The 23,716-nt window shown below is 52.8% G+C and overlaps 1 protein-coding gene across 1 annotated transcript in view; it reads left to right on the top strand.

Moving 5' to 3' along the window:
* Positions 1-23,716, top strand: part of LOC138252717 (NACHT, LRR and PYD domains-containing protein 3-like) — a 458,845-nt gene that overhangs the window by 281,322 nt on the left and 153,807 nt on the right. Inside the window, exon 8 of the mRNA XM_069205762.1 lies at positions 11,777-11,863. Within this exon, the coding sequence (XP_069061863.1) occupies positions 11,777-11,863 (87 nt within the window). The remainder of the gene's footprint in view (positions 1-11,776; positions 11,864-23,716) is intronic.

Below are 23,716 nucleotides of genomic sequence, written 5' to 3'. Positions count from 1 at the left end.
GACCACGCTCGTCAGGATGAGAGGGGACCCAGAGGACCCATGTTGCAGTCTTTTGGTGCCTGCGTTAGCAGGGGAAAGGTTCCGTCGACCCACAGGAGATTTCTTCGGAGCTTCTGGTGCAGGGTGAAGGCAGGCTACCCCCAGAGCATGCATCACCAGGAAACAGTTGAGAAAGCCGGCAGGATTAGGTGCTACAATGTTGCTGGTAGTCGTCTTGCTACTTTGTTGCGGTTTTGCAGGAGCCCTGAGCAGTCAGTGGTCGTTCCTTTGGTAGGAGGTGAAGAGGGAGATGCAGAGGAACTCTGGTGAATTCCCCAAAGCAGAGACCCTATATAGCCAGAAAAGGAAGTTTGGCTACCAGGTCAGGAGGATTGGCTACCAAGAGAGGTAAGGGCCTATCAGAAGGAGCCTCTGACGTCACCTGCTGGCACTGGCCACTCAGAGCAGTCCAGTGTGCTCCCAACACCTCTGTTTCCATGATGGGACACACTGGAGGAGCTCTGGGCACCTCCCCTGGGAGGCACTGGTCAGGGGAGTGGTCACTCCCCTTTCCTTTGTCCAGTTTTGCGCAAGAGAAGGGCTGGGGGATCCCTGAACCGGTGTAGACTGGCTTATGAAGAGATGGGCACCATCTGTGCCCATCAAAGCATTTCCAGAGGCTGGGGGAGGCTGCTCCTCCCCAGCCCTTCACACCTATTTCCAAAGGGAGAGGGTGTAACACCCTCTCTCAGAGGAAATCCTTTGTTCTGCCTTCCTGGGCCAGGGCTGCCTGGACCCCAGGAGGGCAGAAGCCTGTCTGAGGGGTTGGCAGCAGCAGCAGCTGCAGCGGAGACCCCAGAAAGGCAGTTTGGCAGTACCCGGGTTCTGTGCTAGAGGCCCGGGGCATCATGGACTCGCCCCCCCAATACCAGAATGGTATTGGGTTGACGATTCCATAATCTTAGACATGTTACATGGCCATGTTCGGAGTTACCATTCTGACGCTATACATAGGTAGTGACCTATGTATTGTGTACGTGTGTAATGGTGTCCTCTCACTCACAAAGTCCAGGGAATTTGCCCTGAACGATGTGGGGGCACCTTGGCTAGTGCCAGGGTGCCCACACACTAAGTGACTTTGCACCCAACCTTCAACAGGTGGAGGTTAGACATATAAGTGACTTATAAGTTACTTATGTGCAGTGGTAAATGGCTGTGAAATAACGTGGACGTTATTTCACGAAGGCTGCACTGGCAGGCCTGTGTAAGAATTGTCAGAGCTCCCTATGGGTGGCAAAAGAAATGCTGCAGCCCATAGGGATTTCCTGGAACCCCAATACCCTGGGTACATCAGTATCATATACAAGGGAATTATATGGGTGTACTAGTATGCCAATATGAATTGGTAAATGTAGTCACTAGCCTGTTAGTGACAAATTTGGAAAGCAGAGGGAGCATAACCACTGAGGTTCTGGTTAGCAGAGCTACATATACTTATGAGCACTGGGGTTCTGCCTGGCAGGGTCCCAGTGACACATAGACTAAAACAACATATATACAGTGAAATATGGGGGTAACATGCCAGGCAAGATGGTACTTTCCTACAGGTACCAACGCCATCAAAAGCACACCAGAAACAGGAATTGGAAGGGAAACAACTCACCTCTCGACACACAAGGAGGAACCGGACGCCATGGAGCCCGAATTGCAGATCCTACCCATGTTGCTGTATCTATTATACACCACGAAGTGGAAAGAAGGCAGCGGCGGTGACGACGATGGTGAGTACTGCACCTAGCACAAAGGGGAGACGGAGGAGGGAAAAGAGAGTAAACACACACGCAACACCCCCACCCCCCACCCACAACAACACACACACACATGTCCAAGAACATCACAGATACACCCCGTCACCCCCTGGAAGAACGCAAGGACCAAACAAAATGAGTTCAACCAGTGTAATATTCGAACAATCAGATAGACCAAGAGAACAGCAAATAATCAGTATACACAAATATTTACAGCAAGTACAGAAGTTCGTACACTGTCCCATGAAATGTCCATGGACCAGTGGTCCCAAAAAGCATGGGCGAAGCCCACACATGACACCTGCCTCAAAACGGAGAGAACACTGCAGGGGCATCAGGTCGAAAAAAAAAAAAACAGGCACCTCAGGGCGAAGGGGGGGCACCTCAGCCGGATCATGGTACAAGGCCACTGCTCCTCGAGGGGGCTCCATGCCCACTGCTTGGTCCTGGGGAGTGCAAAGCCCAGTCTCTCAAGTCTCTCAAGTGGGTGGTTTGCCCACTGTTTGGTCCTGGGGAGTGCAAAGCCACAGTCTCTCAAGTCTCTCAAGTGGGTGGTTTGCCCACTGCTTGTTCCTGGGGAGTGCAAAGCCACAGGCTCTCAAATCTCTCAAGTGGGTGCACTGCCCACTGCTTGGTCCAGGGGAGTGCAAGGCCACAGTCTCCAACTGGATGACTTCTCCACTGGTTTTGGAGGGGGCTTTGTGCCCAGAGTGCTTCATCCTTCCAAGGACAGGGTTAGTGGATGTATCTCTCCACTGGTTCTGCAGGGGGCATTGTGCCCAGAGTGCTTCATCCTGCTAAGGACTGGGTTAGTGGATGTATCTCTCCACTGGTTCTGGAGTGGGCTTTGTGCCCAGTGATGCTGCACCTGGGGTGTGGCAGTTGACTTCGTCTCACCTGGGTGTCTCAGCCACGCGATGTACCTGGAACAGGTAGCATGATATTCCATGGAGGCAGACCCACACTCCATCCTGCGGCGACTTAGGCTGCCAATTGCTGGTTCGTGTCAGTGATGGAGGTGGTGTCTCAAGTGGCGTGTCCTCGGTCCAGGACGTCACCTGCAGACTCTGACGGCTGCACACTGGGGATGGGGCTGACGTCCGACAGAGTGGCATCGGCTGTGCACGTGGCGGTGCTGATGGTGGTGAAGGTGGTGGTGGCTGTGGCGGAGATGCTGCCAGTGCTGGCCGTGGTGCAAGTGATCCTTGGGGAGGATGCTGCAGACTGACGTTGTGGCAGCGGCAGTGCAGGTGGCGGTCGGAGTGGCAGTGGTGACTGTGGTGCATGTGGCTGCCATCCCTGATGATATGGTGGTCACCAGCCTCTCACCAGGAGACATTGTGCCCAGAGGTGTTGTGCCCTTTGGCTTGTGGCCCTTCCCCATCTTGACAGTGGCTGCAGGGACCTTGGCACTGTCCACTCGGTGCTTGGGGGAGGCCTTGCTGAGTGGGTGGTGTGACTGTCCCCTGCTGGAAGCCGGACCCTTTTTGACCTTTGCAGGTGGTGGAATGGGGTGGTCCTTCTTTTCTGTCAGTGGCACACTGCCAGCTCTGATGGGCGCCCCCTTAGACCGTTCTGGAGTAGCAGGGACCACAGCGGATGCAGATTTTGTGTCTGGGGTTCTGGGCTGGGATCTAGACATCCTGGCCCTAGGGGAAAGACGAGGGGGGGAGGTGTAGGGAAGAGGTCAACGTTAGCTAGGAAAAGTTGTTTTAACACATTGGGACGGGAAAATGGAGGGGGCGTGGGAGTGGAGGAAGAGGTAGTGGCTGTAGGTCTGCTGAGTTTGGGTGAAGGCGCATGGGTTAGAGGCTGTTGTGAGGTGGATGGCTGTTGAGTGGGTGTGTGCCTTCGTTTGTGTACTTTGGGAGGAGGGCTTACAGACACAATGGGAGAGGACACAGGGGACGTGTGAATGGTAGTGGGGGTGGTGATTGCACGTGAGCGGTGTGTAGTGATGGGCGTGCTGGTGATGGAGGCAGTGGCTGATGATATAGTACATGCAGGTGTGAGTGGAGACGACACTGGGAGGGAGGTGGGGGACGTGGAGGAGGGGGACACAGTGGAGGAAGTGGATGTTGGTATGTGTGAATAGGTATGGTGCTTGCGTGAGTGCCTGTGGGATGTGTGGTGCTTATGTGTGCCTGAGCCACTTTTGTGTGTTTGAGTGTGTGCATGCTGGTCTGATGGTGTGCTTGGGATAGGCTGAGGAAGAGGGGATTGGGTCTGGGTAGTGGAAGTTGGAGGGGGGAGGCTGGACACAGGGACAATGGCTGCCATCAGTGCTGAGGCCAGAGCCTGAAATGCTCTCTGTTGGGCCGCCACGTCAGAATGAATGCCCTTTAGGTATGCATTTGTTTGCTGCAAATGCCTCTTGACACCCTGGATGGCATTCAGAATGGTTGACTGCCCAACAGTGAGGGATCTCAGGAGGTCAGTAGCCTCCTCACTGAGGGCAGCAAGGCTAACTGGGGCAGGGCCTGAGGTGCCTGGGGCGAAGGAGATGCCCACCCTCCTGGGTGAGCGGGCACGGGAAACACGCTGAGGGGCTGCTGGGAGGGCGGTGCTGGTAGTGGGGTGGCGGCTGTACCTGTTGTTGGGGTGGGTACAGAGGTGTCGGCCAGGGAGCTTCCATCAGAGGAGGAGTCGCTGTCGCTGGTATCCCCTCCTGTCCCCGTCGTGGAGCTCCCCTCGCCCTCCGTCCCACTGGTGCCTTCAGACTCAGTAGATTCACCCTCCATGGCCATGTGGGATGCAGCTCCCTCCGTCATTGGTGCCTCTTCTCCTCCACCAGATGATGCTAATGCACACAAGGACAGGGTGACAAAACAAGAAGGAGGGGAAAGACAGAGGACACACATGGTCAAAGCCAGCAACACCACTACCGTTGGCGGACACAACACACAGGGAGCAGCCCTATGCACTAGGCAATGCACTAGCAGTTAGTAGGAAATTCACCAGGCCATGGGGTACTATGCCTAACACCATTTGCTGCACACCTGGAACCCACAGGAGCCTGCCTAGTTGTAGATGCCCACTAACACTATTGGGGTTGGAGTGCCTCAGAGCCTGCCCAACAAGAGACCTACCCTACCAAGTTTGCCCTGGCCTAGGGGAACCCACAGCCCACATCCCCCACCCAGACACCTCGTGAAGTGCTCAGAGTCAGCTTAATGACACTGTACTCACCCCCCTGTGGCTGCTGTGATGACCTCAATCGCCCATCCAACTCCGCCAGGATACGGAACATCAGGGGGGCCATGGTGCGACGGGTACCCCTTCCACGTTGGGAGGCCAGACCCAGATGGTACTCCGCTGTCTTCTTACTACAGCGGTACTCTGTTTATGATAGACCCCCAGGGTCCACACTTCCTTGGCGATGGCACGCCAAATACCCTTCTTCTGGTGGGCGCTGACCTAGAGGAAAGGTACGGGGGAAAAGGAAATTACTCACCCCTCCGGACCGTCATACTCATTGCCCACCAGTTCCCACCCATGCCCTGACGCACATACACTCACCATCCTCACATGCAGGCCTCAGCCCCCCCCATGTATCTTCCATCCACACCGCTCAAAACAGGCATTTCCCATGCATCATGCTCACAGTGTACTCACCTGTTTGTCTGGAGGACCGTAGAGTAGCGTGTACTGGGGGAGGACCCCATCCACCAGTACGTCCAACTCCTCCGCGGTGAAGGCAGGGGCCCTTTCCCCAGACACTGTAGCCATTGTCGCTTCCAGACTAAGGTCACAGCAGCACTTGCAGTGTAGGTCCTCTTCTGTTGAACATCAGGTATCAAGTGAGTGAACAGATAGAAAATGGCGGTCACGTCCGCAGCAGTGCATCCTGTCACTGCAGGCGTATATCGTCATTGGCTCTGGGAACCCACAGATCCCAATGATAACCAATGCTAAATTTCACGGCGATCTTTGACCGCTACCACAACGCTGCACAACGCCAGCGCAGTTACCTCATTTCCCCTTGTCCCTCCTTACAGGTCAGGCAGCCGCCATTTCGGGGGGGCACATGGCAGGGCACCTAACTGTGTCACAGCACAATTTGGCAGATATACGTACAAACTACACCACACATGGATTTACTCACATTACTGAAAACACACTTGTGCAACCTATGTGGTACATCACCCTTTGCTCACCATTCTCCTCCATAGGGCACATCCGCTGGGGCAGATGATTAGATGGCATCATTGTAGGAGGCTGGACTGGCTTGTAGTGAGTACCAAGGGGTACTTACACCTTGCACCAGGCCCAGGTATCCCTTATTAGTGTATAGGGTGTCTAGCAGCTTAGGCTGATAGATAATGGTAGCTTAGCAGAGCAGCTTAGGCTGAACTAGGAGACGAGTGAAGCTCCTACAGTACCACTTAGTGTCATATGCACAATATCATAAGAAAACACAATACACAGTTATACTAAAAATAAAGGTACTTTATTTTTATGACAATATGCCAAAGTATCTTAGAGTGTACCCTCAGTGAGAGGATAGGAAATATACACAAGATATATATACACAATAGCAAAAATATGCAGTATAGTCTTAGAAAACAGTGCAAACAATGTATAGTTACAATAGGATGCAATGGGGAAACATAGGGATAGGGGCAACACAAACCATATACTCCAAAAGTGGAATGCGAACCACAAATGGACCCCAAACCTATGTGACCTTGTAGAGGGTCGCTGGGACTATTAGAAAATAGTGAGAGTTAGAAAAATCACCCTCCCCAAGACCCTGGAAAGTGAGTGCAAAGTGCACTAAAGTTCCCCTAAGGACAAAATAGTCGTGTTAGAGGAATAATGCAGAAAAGACACAAACCAGCAATGCAACAACTGTGGATTTCCAATCTAGAGTACCTGTGGAACAAGGGGACCAAGTCCAAAAGTCACGATCAAGTCGGGAGTGGGCAGATGCCCAGGAAATGCCAGCTGTGAGTGCAAAGAAGCTGCCACTGGATGGTAGAAGCTATGGATTCTGCAAGAACGACAAGGGCTAGAAACTTCCCCTTTGGAGGATCGATGTCCCACGTCATGAAGAGTCGTGCAGAAGTGTTTTCCTGCAGAAAGACCGCAAACAAGCCTTGCTAGCTGCAAGGGTCACGGTTAGGGTTTTTGGATGCTGCTGTGGCCCAGGAAGGACCAGGATGTCGCCAATTGTGTGAGGAGACAGAGGGGGCATCCAGCAAGACAAAGAGCCCACTCAGAAGCAAGCACCACCCACAGAAGTGCTGGAACAGGCACTACAAAGTGGAGTGAACCGGAGCTCACCTAAAGTTGCACAAGAGGGTCCCACGAAGCCGGAGGACAACTCAGGAGGTCGTGCAATGCAGGTTAGAGTGCCGGGGACCCAGGCTTGGCTGTGCACAAAGGAAATCCTGGAAGAGTGCACAGGAACCGGAGTAGCTGCAAAACACGCGGTTCCCAGCAATGCAGTCTAGCGTGGAGAGGCAAGGACTTACCTCCACCAAACTTGGACTGAAGAGTCACTGGACTGTGGGAGTCACTTGGACAGAGTTGCTGAGTTCAAGGGACCTCGCTCGTCGTGCTGAGAGGAGACCCAGAGGACCGGTGATGCAGTTCTTTGGTGCCTGCGGTTGCAGGGGGAAGATTCCATTGACCCACGGGAGATTTCTTCGGAGCTTCTAGTGCAGAGAGGAGGCAGACTACCCCCACAGCATGCACCACCAGGAAAACAGTCGAGAAGGCGGCCGAATCTGCGTTACAAGGTCGCAGTAGTCGTCTTTGCTTCTTTGTTGCAGTTTTGCAGGCTTCCAGCGCAGTCAGCAGTCGATTCCTTGGCAGAAGGTGAAGAGAGAGATGCAGAGGAACTCTGATGAGCTCTTGCATTCGTTATCTAAGGAATTCCCAAAGCAGAGACCCTAAATAGCCAGAAAATGAGGTTTGGCTACTTAGGAGAGAGGATAGGCTAGCAACACCTGAAGGAGCCTATCAGAAGGAGTCTCTGACGTCACCTGCTGGCCCTGGCCACTCAGAGCAGTCCAGTGTGCCAGCAGCACCTCTGTTTCCAAGATGGCAGAGGTCTGGAGCACACTGGAGGAGCTCTGGGCACCTCCCAGGGGAGGTGCAGGTCAGGGGAGTGGTCACTCCTCTTTCCTTTGTCCAATTTCGCGCCAGAGCAGGGCTGGGGGATCCCTGAACCGGTGTAGACTGGCTTATGCAGAAATGGGCACCATCTGTGCCCATGAAAGCATTTCCAGAGGCTGGGGGAGGCTACTCCTCCCCAGCCCTAACACCTTTTTCCAAAGGGAGAGGGTGTAACACCCTCTCTCTGAGGAAGTCCTTTGTTCTGCCTTCCTGGGCCAAGCCTGGCTGGACCCCAGGAGGGCAGAAACCTGTCTGAGGGGCTGCAGTGAAACCCCGTGAAAGGTTGTTTGGCAGTACTCGGGTCTGAGCTAAAGACTCGGGGGATCATGGAATTGTCTCCCCAATGCCATTCATCCATGATCTTAGACATGTTACATGGCCATGTTCGGAGTTACCATTGTGACGCTATACATATGTCGTGACATATATATAGTGCACGCGTGTAATGGTGTCCCCGCACTCACAAAGTCCGGGGAATTTGCCTTGAACAATGTGGGAGCACCTTGGCTAGTGCCAGGGTGCCCACACACTAAGTACCTTAGCACCCAACCTTTACCAGGTAAAGGTTAGACATATAGGTGACTTATAAGTTACTTAAGTGCAGTAGTAAATGGCTGTGAAATAACGTGGACGTTATTTCACTCAGGCTGCAGTGGCAGGCCTGTGTAAGAATTGTCAGATCTCCCTATGGGTGGCTCAAGAAATGCTGCAGCCCATAGGGATCTCCTGGAACCCCAATACCCTGGGTACCTCAGTACCATATACTAGGGAATTATAAGGGTGCTCCAGTATGCCAATGTAAATTGGTGAAATTGGTCACTAGCCTGTTAGTGACAATTTGGAAAGAAATGAGAGAGCATAACCACTGAGGTTCTGGATAGCAGAGCCTCAGTGAGACAGTTAGTCATAACACAGGTAACCCATACAGGGCACACTTATGAGCACTGGAGCCCTGGCTGGCAGGGTCCCAGTGACACATACAACTAAAACAACATATATACAGTGAAATATGGGGGTAACATGCCAGGCAAGATGGTACTTTCCTACAGTGACCAATCCCCCTTTCAGGGCTATTTAGGGTCTCTCTCTTGGGTGGTTCTTCAGCTTCGGATTGCAAGACTCCAGCAGGAATCCTCTGCATCCTTTACTTCACCTTCTTATCAAAGAAACTGTATATGGACCCTCCAGGAATTCTACAAACTGCAACAAAGAAGCAAAGACGCCTTCTGCAACGTATCTTGAGCTCCTGCCAGCAAATGCAACTGTTTCACGGTTGTGCATCCTCAGAGGACAGCCTGTCTTCAGCCTGCAACAGAAGAACGAAGGAATCTCCCTTGGAGTGAAGGAGTCACTCCCCTGCTTCAGCAGGCACCTCTCTGCACGACTGGCTGCGTGGGTCCCCTCTTCTGACGAGTTGCGTGGATCCTGCATCACGTGTGGTGGACTGAAGTGGTCTTGACGGTTCTGACGTCCTACTGTCCAACTTTGGTGGAGATAAGAGCTTGCCTCCCCATGCAAGACAGTACCCCTGTGCACTGCGTGTTTTGCAGTTGCCAAGGCTTGTAGCATCCTTCCATTAAGCTCTTCATGCACCGTGCAGCTCCAGCCCCCAGCACTCTATCCTGCGATGCTTAGCTTCCTGAGCGGGTCTCCGGCGTCGTGGGATCCTTTGTTGTAGTGCTGCGTGGGCCTCCTTTTGCACCTTCTTTGTCCCCATGCTGTGGGACTCCTGTGGTTGCTGCTTGGTCTTCTGTGGGCTCTCTGAGTTGCTGAGATCCCCCTCTGACTCTCCCTCCTGGTTAGAGTCCACCTGGTCCTTCCTGGTACCGGGCAGTGCCATTTTCCGCTAACTGCGAGCTTTGCGTGTGCCAAGGCTTGTTTGCGGAATCCAGCAATGCAAACCAGACTGCAATCTTCAATCCGGCATGGGACATCATCTGCAGCAACCAGGAACCCACATCTGTCTTCTTGGGTGCAGTTCTTGCTGTTGTTTTTCACCAGTGGTTCTTCTTTTGCACCTTCATGCGGGTTAGCAGGGCCTCCTGTTCTCCCTGGACTCTTCTGTGCCTCTTGGACTTGGTCCCCTTCTTCCACATGTCTTCAGGTCCAGGAATCCATCATTGGTGTCTTGCAGTCTCTTCTGGTTCTTGCATAATCTTCTTTCTCGTGTTCTTGTGTGTTCTAGGAAAGTGACTGTGATTTACTCCTGCTTTCCTGGGATCTGGGGTGGGTTCTATTACTTACCTTTGGTGTTTTCCAGTACTCCCAGTACTCCCTGCTCCCCTCTACACACTACACTTGCTTAGGTGGGAAACCGACGTTCGCATTCCACTTTCTTAGTATATGGTTTGTGTTCCCCCTATGCCCATTTCTAACTATTGTGATTTTCACTATCTGCACTGTTTTCTAACTGTTTTAACACCTGTTTCGGCATACTAGTGTATATAATTTGTGCATTACTTACCTCCAAAGGGAGTATAGTCTCTAAGGTATTTTGGGAATTTGTGTCACCACAATAAAGTACCTTTTTTTGTAACACTGAGTATTTTCTTTCATGTGTGTGAGTGCTGTCTGACTACAGTGATATTGCATGAGCTTTGCATGTCTCCCAGTTAGGCCTTGGCTGCTCATCCACAGCTAGCCCTAGAGAGCCTGGCTTCTAGACACTGACTACATTTCACTAATAAGTGATAACTGGACCTGGTATAAAGTGTGAGTACCACAGGTAGCCACAACAAACCAGGCCAGCCTCCTACACCATGTGCTATGTTATACAGATCCCTCTCTATGAGATATGATGATCTCTTGCAGCCTGGTACAAAAAATTGATCTCCTGATCCCTTGCAATAAAATAGTTTCTTCTCTCTAGATCATATTTTGTAGTGACACCGGTGCCTTCTTTATTGTGTTGATCTTCATAATATGATATAATAGATGCTGGTCTCTCTAGACCTCATATGCTGTATAAATCACTCTGTACTTCATGTGATATGTCCTGATCTCCCTGTACCTCATGTGATAATGTGACCTCATTGTCCCTCCAGTGATGTTCAGATCTCTTTGTACCTCATGTGATAATGAGACCTCTGTGTACCTTGTGTGATAATGAGACCTCTGTGTACCTTGTGGTAATTTTACCTCTATCCCTCATGTGATATACTGATCTCCCTGTACCTCATGTGATAATGTGACCTTTCTGTCCTTCCAGTGATGTACAGATCTTCCTGTACCTCATGTGATATTGTGACCTCTGCATCTCATGTGATAATGTGACCTCTCTGTCCCTCATGTAATATCCTGATCTCCCTCAACCTCATGTGATACTGTGACCTCTCTGTCCCTCATGTGATGTACAGATCTCTCTGTACCTCATGTGATATTGTGACCTCTGTATCTCTCATGTGATAATGAGACCTCTGTGTACCTTGTGATAATGTGACCTCTCTGACCCTCATGTGATATTGTGACCTCTGTGTCCCTCATGTGATGTACAGATCTTTCTGTACCTCATGTGATATTGTGACCTCTCTGTCCCTCATGTAATATCCTGATCTCCCTCAACCTCGTGATACTGTGACCTCTCTGTCCCTCATGTGATGTACAGATCTCTCTGTACCTCCTGTGATATTGTGACCTCTCTGTCCCTTATGTGATGTACAGATCTCTCTGTACCTCCTGTGATATTGTGACCTCTCTGTCCCTCATGTGATAATGAGGCTTCTGTGTACCTCATGATAATGTGACCTCTCTGACCCTCACGTGATATCCTGATAGGTTGAGCGGATGACCTGTTAAAAGGCTTCTTGTCTCTTGTCCTGGATTTGTGTTTTGAGCTTCTCGAAGACTCTCTGTTTTGTTTCCTGCAGCATTGGCTCCAACCCCCTGGGTGATTTAGGGGTGACCATGATGAAAATGGCCCTGATGCACAAAGACTGCAGACTGCAGAAGCTGAGGTATGTGTGCGTACCTTGCAGGAGGCTGGGATAAGGGAGGGGCCTGCTTGGGGGAAGAGAGTGAAGAGGGTGGGATGAAAGGAGTCTGGGGGAAGCCAAGTGTATGAGGGGACAGGATAGGAGCTGTAGCACTGGTGTGAGGCGCTGACGTATGAGGCTGAGATAAGTTGGCAGGATGGGAGCTGTAGTACTGGTATGAGGTGCTGACTTATGAGGCTGAGATGAGTCAGCAGAATAGGAGCTGTAGCGCAGGTATGAGGCGCTGACATAAGAGGCTGAGATGAGTCAGCAGGATAGGAGCTGTAGCACAGGTATGAGGCGCTGACGTATGAGGCTGAGATGAGTCAGCAGGATAGGAGCTGCAGCACAGGTATGAGGCGCTGACATAAGAGGCTGAGATGAGTCAGCAGGATAGGAGCTGTAGCACAGGTAGGAGGCGCTGACGTAGGAGGCTGAGATGAGTCAGCAGGATAGGAGCTGCAGCACAGGTATGGATCGCTGAGGTATGAGGCTGAGATGAGTCGGCAGGATAGGAGCTGTTGCACAGGTATGGATCGCTGAGGTATGAGGCTGAGATGAGTCAGCAGGATAGGAGCTGCAGCACAGGTATGAGGCGCTGACATAAGAGGCTGAGATGAGTCAGCAGGATAGGAGCTGTAGCACAGGTAGGAGGCGCTGACGTAGGAGGCTGAGATGAGTCAGCAGGATAGGAGCTGCAGCACAGGTATGGATCGCTGAGGTATGAGGCTGAGATGAGTCGGCAGGATAGGAGCTGTTGCACAGGTATGGATCGCTGAGGTATGAGGCTGAGATGAGTCAGCAGGATAGGAGCTGTAGCACAGGTATGAGGAGCTGACGTATGAGTCTGAGATGACTCAGCAGGATAGGAGCTGTAGCACAGGTAGGAGGCGCTGACGTATGAGGCTGAGATGAGTCAGCAGGATAGGAGCTGCAGCACAGGTATGGATCGCTGAGGTATGAGGCTGAGATGAGTCAGCAGGATAGGAGCTGTAGCACAGGTATGAAACACTGATGTATGGGCTGAGATGAGTCGTATGAGGCTTAGATGAGTCAGCAGGATCGGAGATGTAGCACAGATATGAGGCATTGACATATGGGTTGAGATGAGTCGTATGAGGCTGAGATGAGTCAGCAGGATTAGAGCTGTAGCACAGAAATGATGCGCTGACATATGAGACTGAGATGAGTCAGCAGGATAGGAGCTGTAGCACAAGTATGAGGCGCTGACGTATGAGGCTGAGATGAGTCAGCAGGATAGGAGCTGTAGCACAGGTATGAGGTGCTGACATAAGAGGCTGAGATGAGTCAGTAGGATAGGAGCTGTAGCACAGGTATGAGGCGCTGACTTATGAGGCTGAGATGAGTCAGCAGGATAGAAGCTGTAGCACAGGTATGAGGCGCTGACGTATGAGGCTGAGATGAGTCAGCAGGATAGGAGCTGTAGCACAGGTATGAGGCGCTGACATAAGAGGCTAAAATGAGTCAGCAAGATAGGAGCTGTAGCACAGGTATGAGGCGCTGACGTATGAGGCTGAGATGAGTCAGCAGGATAGGAGCTGCAGCACAGGTATGAGGCGCTGACGTATGAGGCTGAGATGAGTCAGCAGGATAGGAGCTGTAGCACAGGTATGAGGCGCTGACGTATGAGTCTGAGATGACTCGGCAGGATAGGAGCTGTAGCACAGGTAGGAGGCGCTGACGTATGAGGCTGAGATGAGTCAGCAGGATAGGAGCTGCAGCACAGGTATGGATCGCTGAGGTATGAGGCTGAGATGAGTCAGCAGGATAGGAGCTGTAGCACAGGTATGAAACACTGACGTATGGGCTGAGATGAGTCGTATGAGGCTTAGATGAGTCGGCACGATCGGAGATGTAGCACAGATATGAGGCATTGACGTATGGGTTGAGATGAGTCGTATGAGGCTGAGATGAGTCAGCAGGATTAGAGCTGTAGCACAGAAATGAGGTGCTGACATATGAGACTGAGATGAGTCAGCAGGATAGGAGCTGTAGCACAAGTATGAGGCGCTGACGTATGAGGCTGAGATGAGTCAGCAGGATAGGAGCTGTAGCACAGGTATGAGGTGCTGACATAAGAGGCTGAGATGAGTCAGTACGATAGGCGCTGTAGCACAGGTATGAGGCGCTGACTTATGAGGCTGAGATGAGTCAGCAGGATAGAAGCTGTAGCACAGGTATGAGGCGCTGACGTATGAGGCTGAGATGAGTCAGCAGGATAGGAGCTGTAGCACAGGTATGAGGCGCTGACATAAGAGGCTGAGATGAGTCAGCAGGATAGGAGCTGTAGCACAGGTATGAGGCGCTGACGTATTAGGCTGAGATGAGTCAGCAGGATAGGAGCTGCAGCACAGGTATGAGGCGCTGACGTATGAGGCTGAGATGAGTCAGCAGGATAGGAGCTGTAGCACAGGTATGAGGTGCTGACATAAGAGGCTGAGATGAGTCAGTAGGATAGGAGCTGTAGCACAGGTATGAGGCGCTGACAGGCTGAGATGAGTCAGCAGGATAGAAGCTGTAGCACAGGTATGAGGCGCTGACGTATGAGGCTGAGATGAGTCAGCAGGATAGGAGCTGTAGCACAGGTATGAGGTGCTGACATAAAAGGCTGAGATGAGTCAGCAGGATAGGAGCTGTAGCACAGGTATGAGGCGCTCACGTATGAGGCTGAGATGAGTCAGCAGGATAGGAGCTGCAGCACAGGTATGAGGCGCTGACGTATGAGGCTGAGATGAGTCAGCAGGATAGGAGCTGTATCACAGGTATGAGGTGCTGACGTCTGAGGCTGAGATGAGTCGGCAGGATAGGAGCTGTAGCACAGGTATGAGGCACTGAATTATGAGGCTGAGATGAGTCAGCAGGATTGGAGCTGTAGCACAGATATAAGGCGCTGACGTATGAGGCTGAGATGAGTCAGCAGGATAGGAGCTGTAGCACAGGTATGAGGCTGAGAGGAGTCAGCAGGATAGGAGCTGTAGCACAGGTATGAGGCACTGACGTATGGGCTGAGATGAGTCGTATGATGCTGAGATGAGTCAGCAGGATCAGAGCTGCAGCACAAATATGAGGCGGTGACATAGGAGGCTGAGATGAGTCGGCAGGATAGGAGCTCTAGCACAGGTATGAGGTGCTGACTTATGAGGCTGGTATGAGTCAGCAGGATCGGAGCTGTAGCACAGATATGAGGCGCTGACGTATGAGGCTGAGATGAGTCAGCAGGATAGAAGCTGTAGCACAGGTATGAGGCACTGACATATGGGCTGAGATGAGCCGTATGAGGCTTAGATGAGTCGGCAGGATCGGAGATGTAGCACAGATATGAGGCGCTGACGTATGAGGCTGAGATGAGTCAGCAGGCTAGGAGCTGTAGCACAGATGTAAGGCGCTCAGGTAAGAGTCTGAGATGAGTCAGCAGGATAAGAGCTGTAGCACCGACATCAGGTGCTCATGTGAGAGGCTAGGATGAGTTAGCAGGATAGGAGCTGGAGCATGGATATGAGGCGCTGACGTATGAGGCTGAGATGAGTCAGCTGGATAGGAGCGGTAGCACAGATATGAGGTGCTCAGGTAAGAAGAGGCTGAGATGAGTCAACAGGATAGGAGCTGTAGCACAGATATGAGGCACTCGGGTAAGAGGAGACTCAGTTGAGTCAGCAGGATAGGAGTGGTAACATAGATATGAGGTGCTCGGATTGAGTGAGCAGGATAGGAGCTGTAGCACCGATATGAGGCGCTCGGGTAAGAGGCTGAGATGAGTTTGCAGGATAGGAGCTGTAACATGTATAAGAGGTGCTTGTGTAAGAGGCTGAGATGAGTCATCAGGATAGGAGCTGTAGCACAGATATAAGGCGCTGACGTATGAGGCTAAGATGAGTCATCAGGATAGGAGCTGTAGCACAGGTATGAGGTGCTGACTTATGAGGCTAAGATGAGTCATCAGAATAGAAGCTGTAGCACAGATATGAGGCGCTGACGTATGAGGCTGAGATGACTCAGCAGGATAGGAGCTGCAGCACAGATATGAGGCGCTCGGGTAAGAAGAGGCTGAGATGAGTCAGCAGGATAGGAGTTGCAGCATGGATATGAGGAGCTCAGGCAAGAAGGTGAGATCATTCAGCAGGATAGGAGCTGTAAAACCGATATGAGGTGCACAGGTAAGAGGCTGAGAAGAGTCAGCAGGATAGGAGCTGTAGTATGACACTGAGGTAAGAAGCGGCTGAGATGAGTCAGCACGATAGGAGCTGTAGCACAGGTGTGAGGCGTTGAGGTAAGAAGAGGCTGGGATGAGTCCGCAGTAGAGGGGCTGTAGCATGTATAAGAGTTGCTTGGATTGAGTCAGCAGGATAGGAGCTGTAGCACTGATATGAGGCGCTCGGGTAAGAGGCTGAAATGAGTCAGCAGGATAGGAGCTGTAGCATGGATATGAGGCACTCTGGTAAGAGGCTGAGATGAGTCAGCAGGATAGGAGCTGTAACATGTATAAGAGGGGCTTGTCTATGAGGCTAAGATGAGTCAGCAGGATAGGAGCTGAAGCACAGATATGAGGCGCTCGGGTAGGATGCTGAGAAGAGTCAGCTGAATAAGTACTCTAGCACGGATTTGAGGTGCTCAGGTAAGAGTCAGAGGCCAGAGGGAGAAGGCTGGTTATCTGAAGCCTGGAGTAAGAGGATGCAGTAGAATCGAAGGTTCTGGTAAGAGGAGGAGAGATGAAACAGGAAAAATGAGTTGAGTAGAAACTTACATAAAGGGAGAGATGGAATAGGAAGCCTGTGGTCTGAGGAGGAGGATGGTTATTGAGGGTGTGGTATAGAAAGGGGTGGAGTTAGAAGATGCTCGGGTAAGAAGAGACTGACATAAGGAGAGGCTGGGGTAAGAGGAGGCTGGGGTAAGGAGAGGCTGAGGTAAAGAGAAGCTGAGGTAAGGGGAGGCTGGGGTAAGAGGCTGAGGTAAGAAGATGCTCAGGTAAGAAGAGGCCAAAGTAAGAGGAGGCTGGGTTAAGAAGAGGCTGGGGTAAGGAGAGGCTGAGGTAAGAGGAGGCTGGGGTAAGAGGAGGCTGGGGTAAGAGGAGGCTTGGATAAGAAGATGCTGGGTTAAGAGGAGGATGGGGGAAGAGGAGGCTGGGGTAAGAGGAGGCTTAGGTAAGAGAAGGCTGGGGTAGGAGGAGGCATGGATAAGAAGAGGCTGAGGTAAGAACAGGCTGAGGTGAGAAGAGGCTGGGGTAAGAGGAGGCTGAGGTAAGAAGAGGCTGGGGTAAGAGGTGACTGAGGTTAGAGGAGGCTGAGGTAAGAAGAGGCTGGGGTAAGAAGAGGTTGAGGTAAGAGGAGGGTGAGGTAAGGAGAGGGTGGGGTAAGAGGAGGCTGGGGTAAGAGGAGGCTGAGGTAAGAAGAGGCTGAGGTAAGGGGAGGCTGGGGTAAGGAGAGGCTGAGGTAATAAGAGGCTGAGGTAAGGGGAGGGTGGGGTAAGAGGAGGCTGGGGTAAGAGGAGGCTGAGGTAAGAAGAGGCTGAGGTAAGGGGAGGCTGAGGTAAGGAGAGGCTGAGGTAAGAATATGCTCAGGTAAGAAGAGGACGAAGTAAGAGGTTGCTGGTGTAAGAGGAGGCTGGGGTAAGAGGATGCTGGGGTAAGGTGAGGCTGTGGTACGAGGAGGCTGAGGTCAGAAGAGTCTTGGGTAAGAAGAGGTTGAGGTAAGAGGAGGGTGAGGTAAGGGGAGGGTGGGGTAAGAGGAGGCTGGTGTAAGAGGAGGCTGAGGTAAGAAGAGGCTGAGGTAAGAAGAGGCTGAGGTAAGGGGAGGCTGAGGTAAGGAGAGGCTGCGGTAATAAGAGGCTGAGGTAAGGGGAGGGTGGCGTAAGAGGAGGCTGGGGTAAGAGGAGGCTGAGTTAAGAAGAGGCTGAGGTAAGGGGAGGCTGGCGAAAGGAGAGACTGAGGTAAGAATATGCTCACGTAAGAAGAGGAAGAAGTAAGAGGTGGCTGGTGTAAGAGGAGGCTGGGGTAAGAGGATGCTGGGGTAAGGTGAGGCTGTGGTACGAGGAGGCTGAGGTCAGAAGAGTCTTGGGTAAGAAGAGGTTGAGGTAAGAGGAGGGTGAGGTAAGGGGAGGGTGGGGTAAGGGGAGGCTGGGGTAAGAGGAGGCTGAGGTAAGAAGAGGCTGAGGTAAGAAGACGCTGAGGTAAGGGGAGGCTGGGGTAAGGAGAGGCTGAGGTAATAAGAGGCTGAGGTAAGAAGAGGCTGAGGTAAGTGGAGGCTGGGGTAAGGAGAGGCTGAGGTAAGAATATGCTCATTTAAGAAGAGGATGAAGTAAGAGGTGGCTGGTGTAAGAGGAGGCTGGGTTAAGAAGAAGCTGGGGTAAGGAGAGGCTGAGGTAAGAAGAGGCTGGGGTAAGAGGAGGCCGAGGTAAGATGAGGCCGCGGTAAGAGGAGTCTGGGGTAAGAGGAGTCTGGGGTAAGAGGAGGCTGAGGTAAGACTAGGCTGAGGTAAGAGAAGGCTGGGGTAAAAGGAGGTTGAGGTAGGAAGAGGCTTGGGAAGAGGAGGCTGGGGTAAGAAGAGGCTGGGGTAAGAGGAGGCCGAGGTAAGAGGAGTCTGGGGTAAGAGGAGTCTGGAGTAAGAGGAGGCCGGGGTAAGAAGAGGCTGGGGTAAGAGAATGCTGGGGTAAGGTGAGGCTGGGGTAAGAGGACGCTGAGGTCAGAAGAGACTGGGGTAAGAAGAGGCAGAGGTAAGAGGAAGGTGGGGGGTGAGAGGAGGCTGGGGTAAGAGGATGCTGGGGTAAGGTGAGGCTGGGGTAAGAGGAGGCTGAGTCCCGAAGAGGCTGAGTTCAGAAGAGGCTAGGGTAAGGGGGGCTGGGGTAAGAGGAGAAATGGATAAGAAGAGGCTGGGTTAAGAGGAGGATGTGGTAAGAGGAGACTGGGGTGAGAGGAGGCTGGGGTAAGAGGAGGCTGGTTTAAGAAGAGGCTGGGGTAAGAGGATGCTGGGGTAAGGTGAGGCTGGGGTAAGAGGAGGTTGAGGTCAGAAGAGGCTGGGGTAAAAGGAGGCTGGGGTAAGAAGAGCCTGGGGTGAGAGGAGGCTTGGGTAAGAGGAGGCCGGGGTAAGAGGAGGCCAGGGCAAGGCGAGGCCGGGGTAAGAGGAGGTTGGGGTAAGAGGAGGCTGAGGTGAGAAGAGGCTAGGGTAAGGGGAGGCTGAGGTAACAAGAGGCTGGGGTAAGAAGAGGCTGGGGTAAGAGGATGCTGGGATAAGGTGAGTCTGGGGTACGAGGAGGCTGAGGTCAGAAGAGTCTTGGGTAAGAAGAGGCTGTGGTAAGAGGAGGGTGAGGTAAGGAGAGGCTGAGGTAATAAGAGGCTGAGGTAAAGGGAGGGTGGGGTAAGAGGAGGCTGGGGTAAGAGGAGGCTGAGGTAAGAAGAGGCTGAGGTAAGAAGATGCTCAGGTAAGAAGAGGATGAGGTAAGAGGAGGCTGGGTTCAGAAGAGGCAGGGATAAGGAGAGGCTGAGGTAAGAGGAGGCTGAGGTAAGAGGAGGCTGGGGTAAGAGGAAGCATGGATAAGAAGAGGCTGGGGTTAGAGGAGACTGGGGAAGAGGAGGCTGGGGTAAGAAGAGGCAGGGGTAAGGGGAGGCCGAGGTAAGAGGAGTCTGGGGTAAGAGGAGGCCAGGGTAAGAAGAGAGTGAGGTAAGAAGAGGGTGAAGTAAGAAGAGGCTGGGATAAGAAGAGGCTGGGGTAAGAGAATGCTGGGGTGAGGTGAGGCTGGGGTAAGAGGAGGCTGAGGTCAGAAGAGGCTGGGGTAAGAAGAGGCTGGGGTAACAGGAAGGTGGGGATAAGAAGAGGCTGGGGTAAGGTGTGGCTGGGGTAAGCGGAGGTTGAGGTCAGAAGAGGCTGGGGTAAGAAAAGGCTGTGGTAACAGGAAGGTGGGGGTAAGAGGAGGCTTGGGTAAGAGGATGCTGGGGTAAGGTGAGGCTGGGGTAAGAGGAGGCTGCGGTCAGTAGAGGCTGAGGTAAGAAGAGGCTAGGGTAAGAGGGCTGGGGTAAGAGGAGGGATGGATAAGAAGAGGCTGAGTTAAGAGGAGGATGGGGTAGGAGGAGACTGGGGTAAGAGGAGGCTGGGGCAAGAGGAGGCATGGATAAGAAGAGGCTGGGGTAAGAGGAGGCTGGGGCAAGAGGAGGCTGGGTTAAGAGGAGGCATGGATAAAACGAGGCTGAGGTAAGAAGAGGCTGGGGTAAGAGGAGGTTGAGGTAAGAGGAGGCTGGGGTAAGAGGAGGCTGGGGTAAGAGGTGACTGAGGTTAGAGGAGGCTGAGGTAAGAAGAAGCTGGGGTAAAAAGAGGCTGGGTTAAGAGGATGCTGGGGTAAGGTGAGGCTGGGGTAAGAGGAGGCTGAGGTCGGAAGTGGTTGGGGTAAGGTGAGGCTGTGGTAAGAGGAGGGTGGGGTAAGAGGAGGCTGGGGTAAGAGGATGCTGGGGTAAGGTGAGGCTGGGGTAAGAGGAGGCTGAGGTCAGAAGAGGCTGGGTTAAGAAGAGGCTGAGGTAAGGGGAGGGTGAGGTAAAGAGATGCTGGGGTAAGAAGAGGCTGAGGTAAGGGGAGGGTGGGGTAAGAGGAGGCTGCGGTAGGAGGAGGCTGAGGTAAGAAGAGGCCGAGGTAAGAAGAGGCTGAGGTAAGGGGAGGCTGGGGTAAGGAGAGGCTGAGGTAAGAAGATGCTCAGGTAAGAGGCTGAGGTAGGTGTAGGCTGGGTTAAGAAGAGGCTGGGATAAGGAGAGGCTGTGTTAAGAAGAGGCTTGGATAAGGAGAGGCTGAGGTAAGAAGAGGATGAGGTAGGAGGAGGCTGTTTAAGAGGAGGCTGGGGTAAGAGGAGGCTTGGGTAAGAGGATGCTGGGGTAAGGTGAGGCTGGAGTAAGAGGAGGCTGGGGTCAGAAGAGGCTGGGTTAAGAAGAGGCTGAGGTAAGGGGAGGGTGAGGTAAAGAGATGCTGGGGTAAGAAGAGGCTGAGGTAAGGGGAGGCTGGGGTAGGAGGAGGCTGGGGTAGGAGGAGGCTGAGGTAAGAAGAGGCTGGGGTAGGAGGAGGCTGAGGTAAGAAGAGGCTGAGGTAAGAAGAGGCTGAGGTAAGGGGAGGCTGGGGTAAGGAGAGGCTGAGGTAAGAAGATGCTCAGGTAAGAGGCTGAGGTAGGAGTAGGCTGGGTTAAGAAGAGGCTGGGATAAGGAGAGGCTGTGTTAAGAAGAGGCTGGGATAAGGAGAGGCTGGGGTAAGGAGAGGCTGAGGTAAGAAGAGGATGAGGTAGGAGGAGGCTCAGGTAAGAAGAGGCTGAGATAAGAGGAGGCTCGGTTAAGAAGGGGCTGGGATAAGGAGAGGCTGGGTTAAAAAGAGGCTGGGATAAGGAGAGGCTGGGGTAAGGAGAGGCTGAGGTAAGTAGAGGCTGAGGTAAGAGGAGGCTGGGTAAGAGGAGGTTGGGAGAAGAGGAGGCTGGGGTAAGAGGAGGCTGGGTTAAGAAGAGGCTGCAATAAGGAGAGGCTGAGGTAAGGAGAGGCTGAGGTAAGAGGAGGCATGGATAAGAAGAGGTGGGGTAAGGAGAGGCTGAGGTAAGAAGAGGCTGAGGTAAGGAGAGGCTGGGCTAAGAAGAGGCTGGGATAAGGAGAGGCTGGGGTAAGGAGAGTCTGAGGTAAGAGGAGGCATGGATAAGGAGAGGCTGGGTTAAGATGAGGATGGGGAAGAGGAGGCTGAGGTAAGAAGAGGCGGAGATAAGAAGAGGCCGGGGTAAGAAGAGGCTGGCGTAAGAGGATGCTGTGGTAAGGTGAGGCTGGTGTAAGAGGAGGATGAGGTCAGAAGAGGCTGGGGTAATAGGAGGCTTAGGTAAGGGGAGGGTGGGGTAAGAGGAGGCTGGGGTAAGAAGATGCTGAGGTAAGAAGAGGCTGAAGTAAGGGAGGCTGGGCTAAGGAGAGGCTGAGGTAAGAGGAAACTGCTTTAAGGAGAGGCTGAGGTAAGAGGCTGGGTTTTGAAGAGGCTGAGGTACGAGGCTGATGTAAGAAGATGCTCAGGTAAGAAGCGGCTGAGGTAAGAGGAGGCTGGGTTAAGAAGAGGCTGAGGTAAGAGGCTAGGTTAAGAAGAGACTGAGGTATGAGGCTGAGGAAAGAAGATGCTGAGGAAAAAGGAGGCTAGGTTAAGAAGAGGCATGGATAAGAAGAGATTGAGGTAAGAAGAGGCTGGGGTAAGAGGAGGCTGGGGTAAGAGGAGGCTGGGGTAAGAAGAGGCTGGGGTAAGAGGAGGCCGGAGTAAGGGGAGGCCAAGGTAAGACTAGGCCGAGGTAAGACGAGGCTGGGGTAAGAGGAGGCTGGGGTAAAAAGAGGGTGGGGTAAGAAGAGGCTGGGGTAATAGGAGGCTGGGATAAGAAGAGGTTGGGGTAAGAGGAGGCTGGGGTAAGAGGAGGCAGAGGTAAGAGGAGGCAGGGGTAAGAGGAGGCTGGGGTAAGAGGAGGCCGGGGTAAGAGGAGGCGGGGGTAAGAGGAGGCAGAGGTAAGACAAGGCCAGGGTAAGAGGAGGCTGGGATAAGATAAGGCTGGGGTAAGATGAGGCCGAGGTAAGACTAGGCTGAGGTAAGACAAGGCTGGGGTAAGAAGAGGCTGGGGTAAGAGAAGGCTGGTGTAAGAAGAGAGGGAGGTAAGAAGGGGGTGAAGTAAGAAGTGGCTGGGGAAGAGGAGGCTGGGTTAAGAGGAGGCTGGGGTAAGAAGAGGCTGGGGTAAGAGGAGGCTGAGGTAAGAAGAGGCTGGGGTAAGAGGAGGCATGGATAAGAAGAGGCTGAGGTAAGAAGAGGCTGGGGTAAGAGGAGGCTGAGGTAAGAAGAGGCTGGGGTAAGAGGAGGCTGGGGTAAGAGGTGACTGAGGTTTGAGGAGGCTGAGGTAAGAAGAGGCTGGGGTAAGAAGAGGCTGGGGTAAGAGGATGCTGGGGTAAGGTGAGGCTGGGGTAAGCGGAGGCTGAGGTCAGAAGAGGCTGGGGTAAGAAGACGCTGAGGTAAGGTGAGGGTGAGGTAAAGAGAGGCTGGGATAAGAAGAGGCTGAGGTAAGGGTTGGGTGGGGTAAGAGGAGGCTGGGGTAAGAGGAGGATCAGATAAGAAGAGGCAGAGGTAAGGGGAGACAGGGTAAGGAGAGGCTGAGGTAAGAAGAGGCTCAGGTAAGAAGAGGCTGAGGTAAGAGAAGGCTTGGTTAAGAAGAGGCTGGGATAAGGAGAGGCTGGGTTAAAAAGAGGCTGGGATAAGGAGAGGCTGGGGTAAGGAGAGGCTGAGGTAAGTAGAGGCTGAGGTAAGAGGAGGCTGGGTAAGAGGAGGCTGCGGTAAGAGGAGGCTGGGGTAAGAGGAGGCTGGGTTAAGAGGAGGCTGCGGTATGGAGAGGCTGAGGGAAGAGGAGGCATGGATAAGAAGAGGTGGGGTAAGGAGAGGCTGAGTAAGAAGAGGCTGAGGTAAGAGGAGGCTGGGGTAAGAGGAGGCTAAGGTAAGAGGAGGCTGGGTTAAGAAGAGGCTGAGGTAAGGAGAGGCTGGGCTAAGAAGAGGCATGAATAAGGAGAGGCTGGGTTAAGATGAGGATGGGGAAGAGGAGGCTGGGGTGAGAGGAGGCTGGGGTAAGAGGAGCATTAATAAGAAGAGGCTGAGGTAAGAAGAGGCGGAGATAAGAAGAGGCTGGGGTAAGAAGAGGCTGGCGTAAGAGGATGCTGGGGTAAGGTGAGGCTGCTGTAAGAGGAGGATGAGGTCAGAAGAGGCTGGGTTAAGAGGAGGCTTAGGTAAGGGGAGGGTGGGGTAAGAGGAGGCTGGGGTAAGAAGATGCTGAGGTAAGAAGAGGCTGAAGTAAGGGGAGGCTGGGGTA

This window comes from Pleurodeles waltl, chromosome 1_2, assembly GCF_031143425.1.
Source record: "Pleurodeles waltl isolate 20211129_DDA chromosome 1_2, aPleWal1.hap1.20221129, whole genome shotgun sequence".
Lineage (NCBI taxonomy): Eukaryota > Metazoa > Chordata > Amphibia > Caudata > Salamandridae > Pleurodeles > Pleurodeles waltl.
The sequence above is the reverse complement of the archived record's forward strand: the minus strand, read 5'-3'. Positions and strand labels throughout refer to the sequence as shown.